The 19,752-nt window shown below is 46.7% G+C and overlaps 9 protein-coding genes across 9 annotated transcripts; 6 read left to right on the plus strand and 3 right to left on the minus strand.

Moving 5' to 3' along the window:
* Positions 1-33: 33 nt before the first annotated feature.
* On the plus strand, positions 34-1,538 carry F5J12DRAFT_893864 (uncharacterized protein; the record flags this gene model as incomplete). Its single annotated transcript, XM_051747690.1, has 6 exons — positions 34-133; positions 187-288; positions 585-606; positions 655-774; positions 852-1,159; positions 1,210-1,538. 6 exons carry the CDS (start codon positions 34-36, stop codon positions 1,536-1,538), a joined length of 981 nt encoding a protein of 326 aa, XP_051598878.1.
* A 3,362-nt stretch (positions 1,539-4,900) lies between these two features.
* Positions 4,901-6,696, minus strand: F5J12DRAFT_783667 (uncharacterized protein; the record flags this gene model as incomplete). Its single annotated transcript, XM_051742882.1, has 7 exons — positions 4,901-5,007; positions 5,082-5,564; positions 5,615-5,901; positions 5,983-6,082; positions 6,118-6,196; positions 6,261-6,473; positions 6,523-6,696. 7 exons carry the CDS (start codon positions 6,694-6,696, stop codon positions 4,901-4,903), a joined length of 1,443 nt encoding a protein of 480 aa, XP_051598879.1.
* A 364-nt stretch (positions 6,697-7,060) lies between these two features.
* F5J12DRAFT_783668 (uncharacterized protein) lies at positions 7,061-7,900 on the plus strand (the record flags this gene model as incomplete). Its single annotated transcript, XM_051742883.1, has 3 exons — positions 7,061-7,523; positions 7,602-7,648; positions 7,694-7,900. 3 exons carry the CDS (start codon positions 7,061-7,063, stop codon positions 7,898-7,900), a joined length of 717 nt encoding a protein of 238 aa, XP_051598880.1.
* A 203-nt stretch (positions 7,901-8,103) lies between these two features.
* On the minus strand, positions 8,104-8,850 carry F5J12DRAFT_783669 (uncharacterized protein; the record flags this gene model as incomplete). Its single annotated transcript, XM_051742884.1, has 4 exons — positions 8,104-8,147; positions 8,205-8,402; positions 8,463-8,570; positions 8,712-8,850. The coding sequence occupies 4 exons, from the start codon at positions 8,848-8,850 to the stop codon at positions 8,104-8,106; spliced, it is 489 nt and encodes a 162-aa protein (XP_051598881.1).
* A 245-nt stretch (positions 8,851-9,095) lies between these two features.
* On the minus strand, positions 9,096-10,645 carry F5J12DRAFT_783670 (uncharacterized protein; the record flags this gene model as incomplete). The annotated part of the gene is made up of 5 exons (XM_051742885.1): positions 9,096-9,417; positions 9,476-9,601; positions 9,646-9,674; positions 9,993-10,033; positions 10,465-10,645. 5 exons carry the CDS (start codon positions 10,643-10,645, stop codon positions 9,096-9,098), a joined length of 699 nt encoding a protein of 232 aa, XP_051598882.1.
* Positions 10,646-11,554: 909 nt separating this feature from the next.
* On the plus strand, positions 11,555-13,457 carry F5J12DRAFT_783671 (uncharacterized protein; the record flags this gene model as incomplete). The annotated part of the gene is made up of 7 exons (XM_051742886.1): positions 11,555-11,691; positions 11,755-11,995; positions 12,041-12,283; positions 12,506-12,681; positions 12,732-12,833; positions 13,067-13,130; positions 13,227-13,457. 7 exons carry the CDS (start codon positions 11,555-11,557, stop codon positions 13,455-13,457), a joined length of 1,194 nt encoding a protein of 397 aa, XP_051598883.1.
* Positions 13,458-15,333: 1,876 nt separating this feature from the next.
* On the plus strand, positions 15,334-16,035 carry F5J12DRAFT_893868 (uncharacterized protein; the record flags this gene model as incomplete). Its single annotated transcript, XM_051747691.1, has 2 exons — positions 15,334-15,523; positions 15,575-16,035. 2 exons carry the CDS (start codon positions 15,334-15,336, stop codon positions 16,033-16,035), a joined length of 651 nt encoding a protein of 216 aa, XP_051598884.1.
* A 36-nt stretch (positions 16,036-16,071) lies between these two features.
* F5J12DRAFT_722638 (uncharacterized protein) lies at positions 16,072-16,593 on the plus strand (the record flags this gene model as incomplete). Its single annotated transcript, XM_051741394.1, has 2 exons — positions 16,072-16,312; positions 16,370-16,593. The coding sequence occupies 2 exons, from the start codon at positions 16,072-16,074 to the stop codon at positions 16,591-16,593; spliced, it is 465 nt and encodes a 154-aa protein (XP_051598885.1).
* A 1,677-nt stretch (positions 16,594-18,270) lies between these two features.
* Positions 18,271-19,054, plus strand: F5J12DRAFT_893869 (uncharacterized protein; the record flags this gene model as incomplete). Its single annotated transcript, XM_051747692.1, has 4 exons — positions 18,271-18,466; positions 18,517-18,719; positions 18,769-18,927; positions 18,980-19,054. The coding sequence occupies 4 exons, from the start codon at positions 18,271-18,273 to the stop codon at positions 19,052-19,054; spliced, it is 633 nt and encodes a 210-aa protein (XP_051598886.1).
* Positions 19,055-19,752: the final 698 nt, after the last annotated feature.

Here is a 19,752-nt window from a genome sequence, read left to right on the forward strand (position 1 = left end):
GCAGATGAGTATGGCAAGACTCTTGGGTCAATCATGGCTGCTGCTGGTCTTACCACAAAGGCAACTCATGTTGAATCTGTGTGGAACATGCATCAGGCTTGGTATGCACATACCAATCCAAAAGCATCTGCAGGTCAGTACATCCTAACTTGTTGCAGTTTTGACTCCACATTGATTCAATTGCAGAGGAAACCAAAGACTACTATAGGCATCACACCAAGCACTATGAGGACCATAAAGATGAGGATAAACATCCTCAACTGTGGGCTGAGATCTGGAAGTATTGGAGTGAGTGTGTCAGTGGGTCCAAAGACATCAGTTCTAAGGTGATGGTGGGCCATGTAATGGCTTGCCATGACTCCTTTACACAAGGGGTGGGTAATACTGTTGTGATTGTTTTCTTCTTGAATAACCTCTTGTACAGGCACAAACTTGGTGCAATATGGAGGGCATACATGTCTTCAGATGTGTAATTTATAGTGGGAGCAATGAAGCTGCATGCCAATCCCAAGGAATTTTTGCTGGATCCTCCCTTCTCATGCAGCTTGCAAGTGAGAGGCAGACTGACATAACACAATTATTAGAATACCTGTCCACAATTATCAAGTATGTATAACATATGCCATGTACAATTGCCCACTGACTTATCTTTAGGTATAAAATCCTTAACTCTGCTGCTTTGGTGCCTCTTCCTGACTTTAATGTGCTGTCACAACCCTGTTATGACCATGCACTGGGATTGAAACCTCAAGAATACAGGCATGATTGCAATTGGTGAGTTTTACCTACAACCATACTACATAAATTCTGTATGTCAATAAATCTATTTGATTCATATTCATCCTCTGAAGTGCTGCCACAGAAGAGAATGGCATCACACAAGGCCAGAGAAATGTTTCTTGGAAGTCATTGCTTGATCTGCTGTATGTTCACCAGTATACCATCACTGATTGGCCTGCTGGAGTCCCTGCTGTTGGTCCAGATTTCAATGTCAAATGCCTCAATGCTGATGAACTTCATGCTCTGACTGTTCCTTTCCTGAAAGAGTCAATGGGTGCAGATTACCATGCTGAGGCTCCACTAGATGATGAAGAAGACCAAGCTGAATACCTCATCCCTTTGCCAAATTCATCATTTTACCTCAAGAAGTGGGCTGATGGTGAGTTGTTGACACAAAATGGTCACCCTCACTGACATGAATAAATCCAGATCAGATTGAGCTATTTCACCACAGTGATGCAAGGATGTGTGACATCCCACTTGTGGTGAACACATTGAACCAGCACCTCCATGTTCTTTCTGATTCAGATGCATTCATTAAGGCCCTCCCTAAAGGTGACAAGTTTGAGGAGAGAAGTGCCCCTTCATCTTTCCCTGACCAACCTGTGCAAGGACAAGTGCCATCCAACAGACATCACCCTTTGCCAGCAGCATCCAACACCCACCATATGACTGTGCCTTCTTTATCCCCAGCTTATAGATTACCCCAGCCACCTGTGTGGTGCCATGTGTCTCCCTCAACATCCCACCACACCTGATGACAGCAATCACCATCCTGCACATGTCACCCCTCTCCTGCAGGATCACACCACCTGAGGCAAGGGCAATTGCCATCCTATGGACCTCATTCCACTCAGCCAGCATCCCACCACTCCCCTCTCCCTCCTTCATCTCCACAAGGTCCATCATTGCATGGTGACCATCACACATATCATATCTTGCTCCAGCAGCTGCATATCATCATCACCCCCCTTCTGATAACTACTCTCTGACTCCACATCCTTGCCACTGCCCTCAGCATGAGTCACACAAGTGCTATAGAGGATATCAGGACAATGAGAGTGATCATGGTGGTCCTTCACAACAGGGAAGAACTCACCAAAGGTATGTTGCTGGGTAGCCTACATATACAATGAGACTAACATGCACAGTGTGGTTGAATACATTTATCAAAGCCCTCCCCACAAGAGACATCATCATCATGACTCTGATGACTCTGATGGACATTCCTATCACACCCATGATCAACACAACCACTACTAGGCATGTTTTCATCTCAATCAATCGCTTGCTATTGGCTCATGTGCACAGCAGTTCAACATGTTTGCATCATTAGCATGTAACTATGATACCCTGTGGCTGTATCATCTTCCCCCTGCATATCCTTCCTTTGTGTAATGTCTGCCATCATTCATTTCATCCATTATCCACCATGATCTTTTTGTTACCATCATAACTACAATACCCTTACAAGACCATTCATTTTCTCCTCACACCTATGCATATTCAATCTGATAGCATACCCTATCATAAATACAGATTGGATTTGGGTGCAAACTGCTATGTGTGAGATAGGAATGTGAAATCCGTGGAACCAGACATCCACTAGAGCTATGATGTCCATGTGAAGGGCATGGGGCTCTGCCCTAGGCTTCAGGGGGAAGAGTTCTCAGTAGCTACCAACATAGACATGCCAGAGTTGGTTAGAGAATCCCCTGGACATCACATGGAGAATCCCCAGCAGTACTTAGAGAATCCCCAGATTGGGTGGGAGAATCCCCAGCATTTCCTGGAGAATCCCCAGCAGTGCTTGGGGAATCCCCAGAGTGGGTTGGAGAATCCCCAGCATTGCCTGGAGAATTCCCAGAGTGGGTTGGAGAATCCCCAGAGTCAGTTGGAGAATCCCCAGCACTGCTTGGAGAATCCCCAGAGTCAGTTGGAGAATCCCCAGAGTCAGTTGGAGAATCCCCAGCAGTGCTTGGAGAATCCCCAGGACATAGCTTGGAGAATCCACAGAGTGGGTGGGAGAATCCCCAGCATTGCTTGGAGAGCCTCTAGAGACAGGAGTTGGCTGGGAAATTCCAAGCATTGCCTGGAGGATCTGCTGCATACCCTGTGGATCCCCAGAGTGGGTGGGAAAATTCCAATGGCACCTGGACAATCTTTGACTTGTATGCAATGGCCAAGACTGGAGATCACTGAAGCCTTGGGAAGCATGGTGAAAGTATGTCTGCTGTGCCTGGGCAATCACCATCACCAAGTATATTCTACTCCCTCCATCAAATGTCACCAATCTTTCCTTAGTGGTCTATGGCCATGCTTTTTCACATATTGTATAGAGTGCTCAGATCAGATGCCATGGAAATAGGTACTTGGAATGATACACACTCCTGTCAGCAACATGGAGACTCCAAATCATTTTGATTGATCCTTTATGCTGTGATGGTGGTCTATTTGAACTGGAGGTTCCCATGATCATCTTGGAATAGGTCTGTTTGGGCTGGATGCCCTGGGACCTGGTCCATTCAGGCTGGGGAAACCCCCAGGATGCACTGGGAACAGGTCCATTTAGGCTGTGGAATCCCCCAGCATGCCCAGAGAACAGGTCCATTTAGGCTGGAGAATCCCCCAGGATGTACAGGGAACAGGTCCATTTAGGCTGGGGAATCCCCCAGGATGTACAGGGAACAGGTCCATTTAGGCTGGGGAATCCCCCAGCATGCCCAGAGAACAGGTCCATTTAGGCTGGGGAATCCCCCAGGATGTACAGGGAACAGGTCCATTTAGGCTGGAGAATCCCCCAGCATGCCCAGAGAACAGGCCCATTTAGGCTGGGGAATCCCCCAGGATGCCCTGGGAACAGGTCCATTTATGCTGGGGAATCCCCCAGGCTGCCCAGACAACAGGTCCATTTAGGCTGGAGAATCCCCCAGGATACCCAGGACATAGGTCTATTAACCCACTGGGGAAAGCCCCATTTGGACCCCAGGCACTCTGTTATAGATGTAATCATCCTGGAGAAAGTCCAGGTCTCACACCTTGCTCTGGAGAATCTCCAGGGCCTGGCAAATCTCCAGCAATCACTGGGAATACCCAGGTGGTCAACACCTATAAGAATATATGAACCTAATAGGTCCCCTGGGGGGGGTGACTGATGTGGCCATTGCACTAAATGCTGGGTGGATTACTGGAGTGGCAAGTACCAGTGGCAAGGACCATCTGAGCATGACTGAGGCAAAAGTGGCATTTTCTTGCATCTGACAGTGTGGTAAGTGGTAAGCTGGTGAAGATGCCAAAGCATATGGCCACATACACTAGTACGTGTCAGCATAGTTTTGCATATAGAGACAGGGTGGGGTAGTGAGGAGAGTGCAACATGCATTGCCAGCAGAACTCACTGGCATGACACAGCAGTAGCAAGCAGGGAGCAGTAATCACTAGTGCAGAGCAGAAGCCAGTGGGATCATGTGGCATAGATGGGAATGGAGTGGCAGCATGGATATGAGGTACTGGCAGGGTTGATGGCATCAGGTGGCATATGCAGGAATGGGGTAGCAGTATGGATATGAGGTAATGACAGGGGGCCAAAGTTGACAGCATTGAGTAGCATAGACAGCAATGAGTGGCAGTGTAGTTGGGAATGGGCTGGCAGCATGGATGTGAGGTGCCAGCAGGGGCAGGTGTCAACAGCATCAGGCAGCATAGAGGGGGATGAGCAGTGGCATACACAGGAATGGTAGCAGCAGGGGTTGGGTGTCACCAGCATTGAGTGGCATAGACAGGAATGGGCAACATCAAGTGCTATTCACTGGCAGCATTAGCATTAAGTGGCATAGGCCATGATTGCATGGCCACAACCTGGGTCAGAGGGTTAAACCCTTGCAATTGTGCAGGACATATGTGGCAAGTACCATGCATGATTTGAGGGTGCTGCCAATGTGCACTAGCTTAGCTGTACCAGTGGATTTATAAATCACAAGGCCAGTCACCTGGCCAGACTCAAATGGGATGGCACACACCAGAGAGACCATATCTGCACCATGTAAAGCAAAAGTGGGCAGGGATGATGATTCTCAGGAATAGCAACAATGAAATGGTAATAGTACATTCTATGGACATGTTAATCTATGTCCATCCAATTAGTAGCATCCTCATCATCAGCATCATCCCCACTAGCATGGTTGGCAACTGCCCCCAAAGAGACATAGATAGGGGGCCAGGCTTCTCCTACACCAGGGGTGAAGGAATATGCAAAATGGTGGGGGGGTGGCAGGAAAGTAGAAGGGCTAAAAGCATATCACCCAGGAGGTTCTGGAGGATGCTGGTATCAATCACAACCTCCCAGACCATCATAGTGGGTGCAAGGTCAAGTATCCTTGCACCATCAGTGGGAACAACTGCTTGATGACTTGTAATTGCAAAGCTGATGGGGGAGGGTCCAGGTGCATTGGGTGAGGAGTGTGGCAATGGGTACAGGCACTGGCATAAGGCCTCGACAAGATTGCAAAGTGTCTGCAACTCAGTCTGGGTATCTGCAAGGGCCCACTGGGTATCAGCAAGCTCATGGCAGGTATCTAGGAGATCTTGTGCCATCTCCATATGCTGCTGCCACAATGCTGCAATCTCCTCTTCTATATGCTCCATGGGGGTGGCATTGGGGGTCACTGGGCAGGATGGGGTAGTGAGACAGCTTTGGGGTGTTGCCACTGCCTGGGATGCCAGGCTTAATGTCTGCTGACCTGACTGCCACCAGGATGGAGTGACAATGACCACTCCATCAAAAACTATGTTAGGCTCAATAAGAATAGCAGAATGAAAGAAATGGAGGACTTACTTTGCCTGCAGGAGCTTGGGGTGGCTGAGGTGGTTGTCTTGCCAGTGGTGGGTGTCATACTTCTAGTGGCTGCCTGCTGCTTCTGGGTCTGCCATGCAGGAGTGGTGGGTTCCAAGGATATCATGGCTGATGGCCCTGGCAAAGGGCTTTGAGGACAGTGTTGGCTGGGGGGATGGGTGGCTGCAACAGTTTGGGGACAGTCCACTGCTGCATCAGGTGCCTCAGTTACAGCACAACTGCAGGGTCGCCTTGACTGTGACCATGCAGCCTTCACTCCAGCAAAGATACTGCACCTGTACTTCCAGCAGCTACACTGCCAACATGCAGAACCTGGCTTGACTGCACATGGCAGATTTTTCTCCACACACCTATCACACTGGTCTTCTTTGGCAACAGGCATATAGCCAGTAGCAGGGGTTGCAAGAGCTGCAACTGAGCAGCCATGACCAGCAGATGCTCCAGCAGTTGCTGTTGAAACATCAGCATCACTTGCTGCCACTGACCTTGTACACTTCTGTGGCCTTTGACTTCTGGGCTGAGTGCCATTAGGAGCAGTGCAACTGGTTGATCAGCCACAGGGTTCTTCCAAAGTGTCAGTGGCAGTGGCAGCATTGTCACTTATCTGAAGTGGGTCTAATGGAACTACATTCCCTTTACCCTTATCAACAGGCCTTCCAATCTGGTACCACAGATGGTCTGCAACATCAGCATCTGTTGCATCTCTGATCTTGTCAAAGTTCAGCCACTCCTTCAATGCCATAAGCACCACCAGATCTCTCATGATCATTTCAGTGGCAATGATGTGGGTGGGGATGGTGAATTTTGAGGGCAGTTCCTCAACCAAAGGGTGCACATGGGTCTGGAATGTTGTAAATATTGGAGGATAAATAGATTGGCATGCCGCAAACCAACTGTTCCCAAATGACATGCATAACTCTTTTCCAGTATTGCTTGTTCCTGTGGTCATGGAGCATCAAAAGCTCTGCCATGACTATGTCTCCAGCATTAGTGACTATTTCATGCAGGAGAGTGATGGAGGGAGTGGTGGCAGCAGTTTGGGATGCTTCAGCATGTTGGGACATTTTTGTGGAAGTGGGGTACTGGTGTGAGAGTGGTGCAGTTGAGTGATAGTTGATAATTGCATTGGCAGTGCAGCCACATTTTATATTTTCATGAACCACTGTGCCAGCATCAACACTGGCCAGTAGACAAACAAGCCCAAATAGCCAAATCTGACATTGTGACACAATTGAACAATATTTCAATCAACTTATCAACATTCTACAGATCACTGAACATCATGGAGCAAAAGTCAGTAAGGTGGAGGCCAGGCAGTCTGGACACTTGATGTAAGTAGTCATTATAACATACAACTGTCAATAACCTTCACCAGTCATCTCCCCACATAATACACCTTGGGTATTGCCAGGTGCTGACAATACAAATATGGTCATAGATGAACCAGAATTTCTACTGTTCAGAGTGGCCATGAATGCTGCAGCTTGGGGCCATCAGCTAGGATTGCCATCACCCTCCATGCCACTGAATGCTGGCCCTTCCTGGCCATTGCTCAGCATGCTTGCACCATCTTGGGACTTCCCACCACTTTCACTGGAGGTGCAGCCATCTGCTGCTGATCAACAATGGGAGGCATGGCAAGCAAGTCATTCCATGCCATCCTTGGCCACCATTGCACCTAGCTGGGATTCACTAACATCTTCCCTGGCAGTCTCACCCCCACCTAGATCATTTCTGGCATCTGCACAAATTCCACAAACTGTGCCATCTCCCCCAGATCATGCATATATGGATGAGTGTTTAGATGGTGCAGCAGCCTCTGAGCCACAGCCCATCCTGGCTACATCATGGCAACCATCTCCACAGCCTACAGCCACCAATGCTGCTGCTGGTGAGTGCCATGTCATCTCTTGTTGCCACCAGTATTAAGTGCATTAGCTTGCTTTTCAGCATTGTGATGTTTCACCAGTGACTTGGGTATACAAGGAATTCATGACAAAGGGCCAATTACAACATGTAAGTTGTTTTATGATATCCCTCACATATATATCAATCATCCAGCAGTGGAAAAAGCACAGCAGCTTGTGGTTCTTCTTGCAGGACCAGCTGATGAGCACCCACCACATCTTAACACCACCACCAATGGGCCAATCATTGCAGCCCACAACCACTACAGTAATATATTGGTGGAATCAAGCATCTGGTTTTGCCTGTTGCTTGCAAGGAGAGCACGGCTGGCAAGGACTCAGCAATATATACAAGATTTGATGACCAGTAATTGGGATGGCAAGGATGAATTGGAACTGGATGAGGATTTATTGTAATTGTAGCTATTGGTTGTCAAAATGTAGTATCACATTCCATGGCCATGTAAAATACAAATGCTAACATCACCTAGGTTTCTTGGAGGGACTAGGAGTAGGAACATCATCATCAGGCTGCTTTGGTGCCTTCCACACCCATTTTGATTGCTACATACCCCTCACATTGTCTATGCCAGTCTGGTGCATGGGTACTAGGATTGAGAGATAAATTGAATCAACAATTCAGTGACTGTAGCACAAGTACTGACTCATTGATGGAATGGGCAACTTGCACTTTGAATCTTCCTGTTTATGGCCTCTCTTGATAGTTGTTGGCACTGTCAAAGGATCTGCTGGGTGGAGAGAATCAGGCAAATCAATGTGGTGGCCTTCTGGCATAGGTTGCACAGGGCTTGTATTGCCACCCACAACCTGCTGCCAGGCATTTGGTGATTCCTTGCCAATGGCTGAAACATGTCAGCCATTAATGTTAACAATATTTGGCTGTTGTGATCCTGCTGGCTTACCAATTGGCTGGCAGGTGTCACCCTCAGCCACTTGGCATCTGGCAATCCACTGCTGGAAGTCTGGCAATGCTACCACCTCTGCAGCATCTTCATCCACCATGCTTGTGCCTGTACCATCATTTCTGTTTGACAGCAATGTTGGTGGTATTTGACAGAGATTGGATTCATTGTCAGAATCAGACCCTACAACTTTGTCCCCCATTAGACAATATTGCCACACATTTAAGTTCCAGATGCATTCCTTCATACCTGTTTGCCATTGCTGCTTCCTCCTACCCTGCATCATTCTATCCATCATCGTTTTTCCTGCTGAGTGGTCTGGGGTCCCATCCAAATCCTGCTTCACACCCATCCTTGCTCCACTGCTGTTGGCCTCTGCTACCAGCATTCAGAGGGACCCTCCTGCATCTCTCCACTTCTTGAAGCTGAATATATTGTTGGGATGCTGCTCTTTTCACTCTTGCCACCATTCCAAGATTGCTGTCAACTTCTCCTGGGTAAGTTGACTTGGCTCTTTGAAGGGAACCTCAGGTGGCAGAAACTGTGGTGCAATATGAAGTGCAGTGTTGGCCATTATTGTGCTCCATGGAACAGTCACCTGTGAATTCCCACAGGCCTTCTCTGTAACACATGTCAATGAACAGTATCTCTCCTATTGTTATACATATGATAGTGAAATGTTACAAATGTCCACATGATATCCTTCAACTTTGGTGCCTGCATGTCCAATATGTTTGGGATGTATGGTGTGCCATTTTCACTGACTGGCAGGATGGTTTTAGGTTTCCCATTGCTCTTTCTCTGCCTTGACCATGGAGTGGCATCTTCATCTGGTGACTCAGCATTGGTGCCACCATTCCCAAAGGCCATCCATGCATACTTTACAAATATATCCTGGCACTTGTCCAACTCCTCAAATAATTTTCCATTACCCAATTCATCATTGAAATCATGTCTGGGTGAGTTGGTCAAAATCTGGCAGTACTCATCTGCACAAAGAACAAATTCCTCACACTCCAACTATCACCTCTCCATTGGCATCTTCCCATGCTGCCATCACTACCACCCTGGCACCACACTGCTTCCACATTTCCTTAGCAAATTTCTTGGCATATTTATGGCCTTTCTTCTCTGCAGTTCTGTTTCTTGTGAGTGATGGGCAGCATTGCCAAATGGTATGTACTCTGACTGAACATCCTGAAGTGGTTGCCACTGTAAGTTAGGTATAAAGCAATGCTAGGGAGTGCAGGGAACTCCTAGGGCTTGATAGGAATGGGTCTAGTTCAACCCAGAGGGGTTCTGAGCTTGGAGTGGTGAAAAGAGGTGAAGGAGTGACTGGAGTTGGTCAAAATGAATGGAATGGGGAAAATGAGCAAATAAAGGCATCTGGAGGGTCATCTATGGGTGCCTCAATGAGGGCTTGTCACAGTCTTTTGTTTGCTGTCTTTGATTTTGCTGTCTTGCAGTCAGGTTCTTCTTTTTTTTTTATTTGTGTACTCTAGATCTACACTAGTGTGCAAAAATGCTGACTAAGCTACCAAAAATGCGCCACACAGGTAGGCTAAGTATCACTAATGTAAATCAAAGCAAAAATACAGTAGAAAAGATAAATAACTAAATCCCCTTAGTAGGGAGTACCTATTCCCTACATCCAGTTGCAGGAAATGAGAGAATTATTTTAAGAGGGAGGTTGAGAGAACAGTGAGATCTGAGGGGAGAGAGTAGGCCAAAAGGGGCTTCTATAGCCTGAGACTGGATCCTGGTAGTCATCTGAAGGCTTCTATGGCTGTCTTGGTGCAGGGAATGACCTGCTCAAGCTCATCTCTCGTCTTAGGGTAACTTGTCTCTTTTTTCTAAAGTAAGAAACCATACACAAGTAGCACTACTGCTGACTAAGCAACCAAAAAAGCAAAATCTAAGTATAACTTGTAGAAAAAGTATCTAGGAATGAAAACCAAGTAAAACAAGGAAAATAAACCAATTCCCCTGGTAGGGAAATTACATTCCCTACACCACTCATTCCATTCTTTGGCCAATGCCTCAGCCTCCTGTATCTCCTTGGCAGTAAGGGACTTCATGACAGTGTCAATGGCCTTCTGATAAGACTTGATCATTTCTGTGGATCCTGGCTTGATCCTGGCTTCTTCCAACACTTTGTTGATTGATTTCTTTTGATGGTGCATGACCACCTTCCTCAGTGTCCAACTGCCACCATATTTGATCAGAGCCTGTCAACTATGGCTCCAGCCATGGTTGTACAACCAAGTCTGAATTGCCTGGAAATGGTAAGGACATGCCAGGTAATCAATGGCAGGTGTGGCACAACTTCTTCTTCTGAACTCATTCATGCATTTTCAGCATCACATTCACATCAAGGTTCTTTATCTTGTTTCTGAGGGTTAACATGATGGAGCTCCTCTTGTTTTGGTCAGCATTTTTCCATGACTCTAGCTTGGCCTCAAGAATCTCAATTTTGGCTGGCTGAAGACTGGTCCCCTTTTGTGGCAGGGAGGGTTCAGTGTTGTTGGAGAAAGAGTCACTTTCATAGTCACTGGATGCCATTGAGGATGGAGGTGCTTGTGTGCAAATTTTCAGGGGACAACTAGTACAATGTCTATTGAAGAGAATAGACTTCTCCAGCATTCTCCCATGTCAATGAAGGTTACATTTCAGTGTCTAGTCCATTCTTGCATGCCAGTTGATCAGACAGTTTCCCAAGATGGCTAAGGGTGTTAGTCAATCATGAGATTTCCATCCCTGAGCCATGTGCAAAGGTGGTGCCTCTCAGACTTCATGGATCTGAGATCTTTGGTAATTGGGCAATGTGCAGGTGCCAGCACTGAAATCATGTGCCAGATCCTAAGACAGCATTACCATAGTCAGTGGTCAGACCTTGCTAGCACATGTTGGCTGCATGTATTTGTTGTGATCAAAACCCTTCTGCATTGCAACATTCATCATGGGGAAGTCAAAGATTGCACCAGTGGGACCTGCTACAAGAGTGACCCAGGTGACCAGGCAAAGAGTGAAAACCACCCAAGGATATAGGGATAAGATGGTAAAAGTAGCACCCAGAAAGCAGGTGCCAGGCCATGCAACTCAGCCTCCTGTGCAGCCTGACTCTGTTATCCTGGATCACCTGGACTGCCTGTTGGATGATGTGGGTGAACAACTTCCTTCCAATAATGATGTATTGCCTGCAACACCTTCTAAACCTTGGAAAAGTCAGGTGTGTGGAATGCCACATTGCCCAACAAACCTGCAATGACAGTATCACATAATTGTAGAATAGTTATCTGCAGCAGTGGTTGCCACACCAATGGCATTATCTAGCCATCCTGTTGGACATGGAGGCCCCACCTGAGCCAAGGGATTGTGTCCTGTGTGGAGCAGATGGAATTTTCTGGTGCATTGAGTGTGCCCATTGGCCAGTCTTCTGCACCATGTGTTGCTGGGCAGAACACAAGCACCAGCCATTCCACAGGGTGGAACAATGGAATGGAACATTCTTTGAGGAATCATCCCTGCAGCTGGTAAGCAGCTGAATCATGATGGTTGTTCCTGTATTTACCATTCAGGCCAGTTTGGTACTGCATGTTGGGCATGGTGGGCAGCACTGCCCAGCCAGTGGTTGTTCAAATGATGAGGTCACAACTGAGGAGGAAGATGATTGGGAGGATGTGGATCAAGATGGTTGTCCACCAAATCTGCAGGCCCTGAGGAACCAAAGCTGTCTAATTGTCATGCACACCAATGGAATACACTACTGCAATGTGCAGTATTGTAGATGCCCTGGGGCAGAGGATTCACATACAGCTGATGTGGGCTGGGATGTTTCCTGCTACCACAAAGGCTGCAAGGACTGCATTTACCTTCCAAGTACTTGATGACTTTGTTCAGGACAATGTGGAATGTGGTACCTCAGCAATGAATTTCTACAGCAAATGTTGCCACATAACCTCCAATGCCTTTCCTCATCTGGTGCCAGTGCATCCTACTGGTTGAATTGTATCACTGCAACACAACTCTTAGCTGTATGATAGGATAGGTACAGGGAACTGCTGAGAGTTGCTAGGATGTGGCAGCTCCTGAAACTACTGAAATGGCAGGGATCCCACATGAGTGCAGAAGATGCTGGCCCCAGGGAATTAGTGTTATTCTGTCCAGCATTTCCCCAACCCAGAATCAACATTCCTGAAGATGCAATGGATTATTCCCAGTGAGTGATACCATGAACACTGCTAGCCATTTATACACTGTGTAATCCAGTTGGACACTGGCAAGAAGCTTGGTCATGGATGGGAATTTCAAGGCAGAGCATATGCATCCAAAGGATGCTGGCAGTGAAGCCTGGTTGATGGATGGAAAGGGGTATAAATTACCTGATGGACTGATCACACTACAAGATCTCAGATTTCAGCAATCATTGGGCAGTTAATCAAGCAAATGCCAACCTGGCAGCAGCTTGCATCTATGGGAATAGGTGGATGTGCCTGTGCATGGCATGGCTGTTTTGTGCCACATGCAATGGTTGACTTCCAGAAGGTCAAACAGTATGAATAACCTTGTAACAATGTATGGCAATATTGACATCGACATCACAGGCAGGTTAACATGGACTATGCACTTGTGCATGCCATCAGGCATGGCACAGTCCCTGGCCAGCAAGTGATACATTTCTATGATATTAACTGCCAGAATAGCAAAGGATTAGAATGACAGCTACATGCCAATGCCTATATATCCATGCCAGATGGCATGCAGATCTGCCCTGGCATTGGGTTGTGGCATGTCCATGGCCACCACACAGAATGCTTTGTACAATATGCTCCCAATTTCATTGTGGGTGCTGGCCAGGTGGATGGGGAGATCATGGAAACCTTGTGGTCCTCCCTGAATATCATTTCCCCATCTGCTAGAGGCATGGCTACTCCCCATCAGCAGGAGGTACTTGATTTCCAAATGAATGATAGCAATTTCCTGAAAACAGTGTGAGTCAAAGTGAGGTTCAGTGGTGAAAACCAACCAAAACCAACACAAAAGACAATGAAAGCGAGTGGTGGTGTGCCTATGCAGTACCTAGATGGTAGAACCTGTTCTTTGGGAGGGTTTCTGCAAGCTACAACACTCAAAGATGAGTGCTGAGGGTTGGGGGTGCTCCTGACGAAGAGGGAGCAAGAATGTGATAGAAAGTGATAGGGTAGACTGCTGTCAGCCTACAGAAGGATGGATGGTGACTTAATTCAATGTCCTAAGCTGTACTGAGCTCAGGGAGGGCTTGGAGCGAAGTATATGGATGATAGATGATGATAAGCGAAGTAGATGATAGCTAGACCCTTAATAAAGTCTCAACTATCGAAGCTGATGAATGATTTACTGAGAGATGATAAATTGCGAGCAAGAGGGGGCTCTCTGATGTCTCCTTCTTTTTTTGCTACCTAAGTACAGTGACTTATATACAGTACAGGGGCATTGCCTATGAAAAACAAGGTGCAAACACTTGGTAAGTGATTGGAAACTGATGAGTAAGGAATGTAAGCGATGGGTAATCGTCTTGGAAAGCATTGGTAAGCATTGGTAAGGATAAGTAAGCCAAAAAGCAAAGAATCAGTAAGCAAGGTCAAAAGATTGGTAAGTATTGGCAATAGGTGAGTCAAAGACAGTCAGAATGTCACAGTATGAGTCAAGCAATGTCAGGAACTGGGAAAGTACACTGGAATCACATTAGGGGGAGGCTGTGCATGTCACATCTCAAAGAGATCACTTCTAGGCCAAAGTGGGATGACAGAGAGGCAGTGCTGATCTGATGCTGATATAGTACATCCAAAAGCAGACAGGGTGAGTCAGATGTCAACAGGGGTCAAGCTTTGGGGGTCTGTGGGGTGACAGGAGCATAGGGGATCACAACTTTCCCCCCCCCCCAAACCATCCTCTCAGTGAAGCAAATAAAAACTTCATGAATGAGGCTCTGTTGGAAGAGAGGATGAAGGGGGAGAATCTTCTGCTGTATCTTGCAACAAGGAGGCAAGATGTGCATCATACTCATCATGGATGCAATCAGGGAGAGTGGAGAACAGTAGATTATACTGTAGCTGTCGCAATTTTGGAAGAATGATGGACGAGACTGGTATGAAGATGTTGCAGGGGGCAGGGAGGAAGGATCCATATGCTTCTTGGACTGGAGAGACTGAAATGACCACATAAGACCTTTCCAAGTGAATGACAGACCTGAGGTGACCAAAGAACGTCCTCCTGGAGGTCATACTGACAAAAAGAATGTGCTGTCCAAGCTGGATGGGCTGAGAGGGGGCAGATGAGGGTGGGATGTACCAGGATGCTTCAGGACAGAAGCTGGTAGGAACTCCTGGTAGATATATGTAGCCATGGTCCCTAGCAAAGGGGACAAGTGAAATGACTGATGTGGAGGCAGCCATATCAGAAGAATTAGTGAAATGAGTGTCTTTTGGAGGGAGTGCTGTAGAAACGTGTGGAGTGCACAAATCCTTTCCAATCTTGGAAGGTAGGATCACATGGCTGAGCACTACAAGCGAGTGTGGGAATGGTTTTGGTGTCTGCAGGATTGGTGGAGATACGTCAAAAACCGGAATGCCATACATGGGCACTTAAGAACTTTATTGGTGCTTAACTTGCCTCCTCCTTTTTCTTTGGCATTGACAACTTGTTCTTGTGTGAGGGATGACTGCCGACATTGCTGGCTGTCCTTCTTTGCATGAGGGCTATGGTCTTCACCTCCATTCATCAGCTACATCCATGTCCACCTCACCAAACACCTTTGGTGTGTGACAATGGTCAGAATGCATAAGTCTAGTGCTTGTATCAGACATGGTTGCATGGCTAACAGGCTACAGCAATGAGACTTGAGCAGAAACTAAAGGTTACTGAGGAATCTTATTTAGTGGTTGAAAGCAGGTTTGCTGATTTGAATGGTAATGTCCCACTGGCAATCAGCCAATCATGGGGGGAAGAAGCAGCAGTGGCATTGGACAACCAGCTGTCAAGGCCACGGGCCATGGATATATATGAGGTCAGGCTGCAGAAAGGTAGGTATTGAAGGTTATCCTGGACAGGATTTGGGCTGAGTGGTATTGCAGCTCCCTCTGCAAAGGCAATCAAGATAGATTTACTGGCCTTCCCTCAGCCAGGGCATTCACAGGGTATGGTGACCTGGATTGTGAAGGCATTGAAGATAGAGGAAGCACAAATCCAGCTTGCAGTGGCATGCTGGCACATCACCTCAAGAGCAACAGAAGCTCAAAATCTCACCACTGCACATCACTGTGATCATCTCCAGTCCCATATACATGGCATTTTCAACACTGCCAAAAAACTATTTGGGGACAGATTCAAGGATTCCAAGCTGTACCAGTCATCTAACCCACATGATCCAGAAACCATTGCATTGCTGCTGCTGTCCAATGTTGGCAAAGATCATTTTGAACAATCTGGCCTGGGGTATGTGACACTAATGGAGCTGCAACTGTGGCAAGGACAGGCCAATGATTGTCTTCATGAACTGCAGCTTGTGCTTGCAGAGAAGGTGGTCATCTTTTGAACTGACATTTGCCATGGAAGTAATTACTACATGGCCATGCATGCCTGGGGAAGGGTGGCCAATGCTGCTGTGTACTGCCAGTGCTGCATTCAAATGGGCAGGTTAGGGGCCAGGCCAGATATCCTGGAGCAATACAAAGAGTTGAATGACTCTGACCTAACTATCAGCATGGCAGTATCTGACCCAAATGCCAGAGGTCACAGGGACAATACCCTACCTTGGATCTGGACAATGGATGTACTAAGGGACACAGCTGCTAATGATTGGATGTCAGAATGTGAGAGGAGCAATCACATGGCAGCAGCATCTGAGATTTACTTATCATTTTCTCTAGTTTACAGGGTCAATTGGCTTTGGATGAGAGCAATGCAGGACAGATGGAAGGAGGAGATTCAGCTGTTGAAATGCAAGCAGGAGTGGACTAAAAACTTCTTTGAAAACAAGGTAAGATTTTGGACTGGCAGAAAGGCTGCCACATTGGAAAAGGGACAGGCCAGGCCAGCATGCTATGCCACACAGCAATGCCAGATGTATGGCAGATTAGCATGTCTTCTGTGAACCATTTCCATCTAGAGACCACTAGCTATCTGCAATGACATCATTTTTGAGATCTCCCAAATGATGCTGGGGTTATGGATTGCATATTGGTTGGTGTAGTTGAATGCAAGCTAAGCATTTGCTAATGAGTACTGCTTTAACAGCAGATGCATGCCACCATGCAAAGCTGTGGGAAAGTTGGCCAACACTTATATAGTATGACATCTCATCTTTCATGCCAGTAAGTCATGTCATCAATGTTCACCATGGCTGAACTCTCTATGGCCATACAGTACTTGGGAATGAGGTTTCATTGCCTTGTCACTGCCATGAAGAAGCCAGATTGGTCTGAATACTGGCACACTAGTTGGTATCAACATTTCCTGGCAGAAGCAGTAAGCCACTGTTCCTGTGGTGGTGCAATGGTTGATAGTGGTACAGGGTACAATGGAGCATCTGATGGGCATGGCATCTTGCCATCCCATTACCCTGATCATGCTGCTCACAGCTGACAGGCTGTTAACATACCTGAATGATGGTGATCAGAGTCCCTGCAACATTTTAGCTTTCATCAAAAGCTTCAATCCCTGCCTGACAAGGATTAAGGAGTGCCATGTCAAACTGGCCACTACCATGGCCCATACATGGTGGCAGAATGACAGTGGCAAAGTGGAATTGGGATATGGGAGGAGACTGCTGTGGGACATAATTGCAGAAGCCAAAGAATTTTTCACAGGAGTATCAGTAAGTGGCAGCACACCTTTTCTCACTTCCAACTCACCCATGGTATCAGAATGGCAGCATTTTGCTACCCCTGCTTATTATTTCACATCCATCACCTACTGCCAAATGTGCTGCACTACACACAATGTGCACAGAAGGCTTGAAGGATATTGATCAGGAGTTATCATATCTTTCCAAGTTAATCTTACATTCACAGGAGTGGATGTCATCACTGGAAGCCATTACCCAATCTAAACTTGCTTTACAGGTTGTGTGGGTGGAGTCAGTGTCAAAGGTGTGGGAATGAACATACAGCCACTGTACATATTATCAACCATCTATAATGAGTTTCCTTTGGGGCTGGTAGCTTTACTTTATCAGAATCAATGCCAGTAAATGTGTAGGGGCATTCCCATGATCACTGGGTCTTTTGTGTACTCCTCTCCCTGTGGCCCCAATCATGTCAATGTCATTCTTGGTCTGGCAGTCTATAAAGCCATCCACCAGGTTCACAGTCAGATATCTGTGATGTGCCAGTGCCATTGAACCATCTCTGGCATGGTGCTCCAAAACTGCCCATTCAATGATGCTGCTAGCAAAACAGGCTGGTAATCTGGACCTTGATTCATGTTGCCAGCAGTATCAGAAATGTGCAACCCCCAATTGGAATGTGTGGAAGGGGCTAATATCTTCTGTAATGTATACTTCAGCAGCATTCACAGCTGTTCAAGGTTGTGTCCCAGCCAGGCCACATTCCAAAATGCCAATGAGGCTGTGGTCTCATTGCTGCAGAGAGCTTCTATGCTGCATTTAGTTCAATGTTACCACATTAGTCACTACAATTGCCAACAACATTAGCCACACAATTGCCATGGCCAGAGGGATCCATGCCATGTGTGTTCCTCATGTCTCTGGATGACATCTCACTTGTTGCTGGTGGATCCCCTTAACTTCCCCAACCTGATCACATTAGAAATGTCTGGTACTGGCACATTCCCACCCAACTATCTACTTTCTGACCAGCTTGTGGAGTATGTGCATTACCAAGTTCTCCATGAGATGCATCCTTGCACTGTCACTGTCCTGCCACAACCTCTCAAACTCAAGGTCCAGACATGTATTGCACTCAATCAAATGGCAGCAACACTGGCCCAGGCCTATTGTAATCCCTGTATGCCATTTTAAGAGTGCTGCCATGTGTCCCACTAACATTTATTGCAGTTCCCTCTGGCATTGAATTAATCAGGCTGTCAGAAAGCCTATCACCTCAAGAAACAGGTTTCAATTTGAACTGGGAGGCCCACATCCTTTCTGCTCACCCACCATATCTGAGTGGGTATTTGGATGTTCCTGCAATCATTCTGGGTGAAGGGGATGCAATTGCTTTGTGGTATCTACCCAGTGCAATGTCTCAATCAATGCAGGTAGGCATTGTGATGTATCCTGCTGTCCTCAGTTCACAACCCTACCAAGGACCAGATGGTGGGAGCTATTCCCCCACTTTCCAATATGTTGACTCAAAGCATATCTGATGGTTCCTGGAAAACATCACCCAATTACTTTCCAGTGGATCACCATTTGCCAGCAGACTGCTTAGAGCTTTCACCAGCCTGGCATCAACTTGGTCATGCTGTGAGGGTCATCCTCATGCTTTATCTCAAAATACTCATTGCTAATGTTGCAGACACTGGCACACCAGCCTTCCATATCTGCTGACCTTGCAGCTCCAGCTGCTTGGCAATGGATCCATGCTGTCTGAACACCATTAGCAATTCTCTCTGCTACACTTTCAATTATGCACCCTCCTTTGTACAATGCTGGCTACCAAGCCATGCAGCAGCTGACTGAGTGGTCTACCATGAATGATCCCAAAATGTCAGCAACACTCCAACACTGGCCAACAGTTTATGCCAACATCTCCATGATTGCTAACTGGTCAGCTCCCCTCCATCATGACCCACAATCCTGTGCCAACTGATATGACATGCTTGTTAGTGTTGGCAATTATTCTGAATGTGTTCTTGACATTCCCTCTCTTGGTCTTCAATTTGATTACTGGCCTGGCACTGTTGTAGCCTTTTCTGGCTGGCTTTTGTGGCATGGTGTGAATGATGTGAGTGGCAACTGTTGCTCACTAGCATTCTACATGTGGGACAATATTCACAACTGGCTTGGAGTCCCTCAAAGTGATTGGATGCACATTCCATTGGTGTGGCAAGCTCTCACAGGCATGTAAATCACCCATGGCACCCTGTATTGTATTGTATTGGTCCTTATTTAATGCCCTGGGCATCCAGTATTTGATCAACACAATCCCAGTTTGAATGAAATCTATGAAATCAATGCAATATTACTAGCCACCCTTCTGTGATTGTATGAAGTATAGGTTATGATCTTATACTGGTGGTAAGATATGCAGTATACTGACAATTCATGCTATGCTTCATGTCCATATCT

The sequence above is a fragment of the Pisolithus orientalis genome (genome assembly GCF_024613125.1).
Source record: "Pisolithus orientalis strain OTSU chromosome Unknown F5J12scaffold_19, whole genome shotgun sequence".
Taxonomy (NCBI): Eukaryota; Fungi; Basidiomycota; class Agaricomycetes; order Boletales; family Pisolithaceae; genus Pisolithus; species Pisolithus orientalis.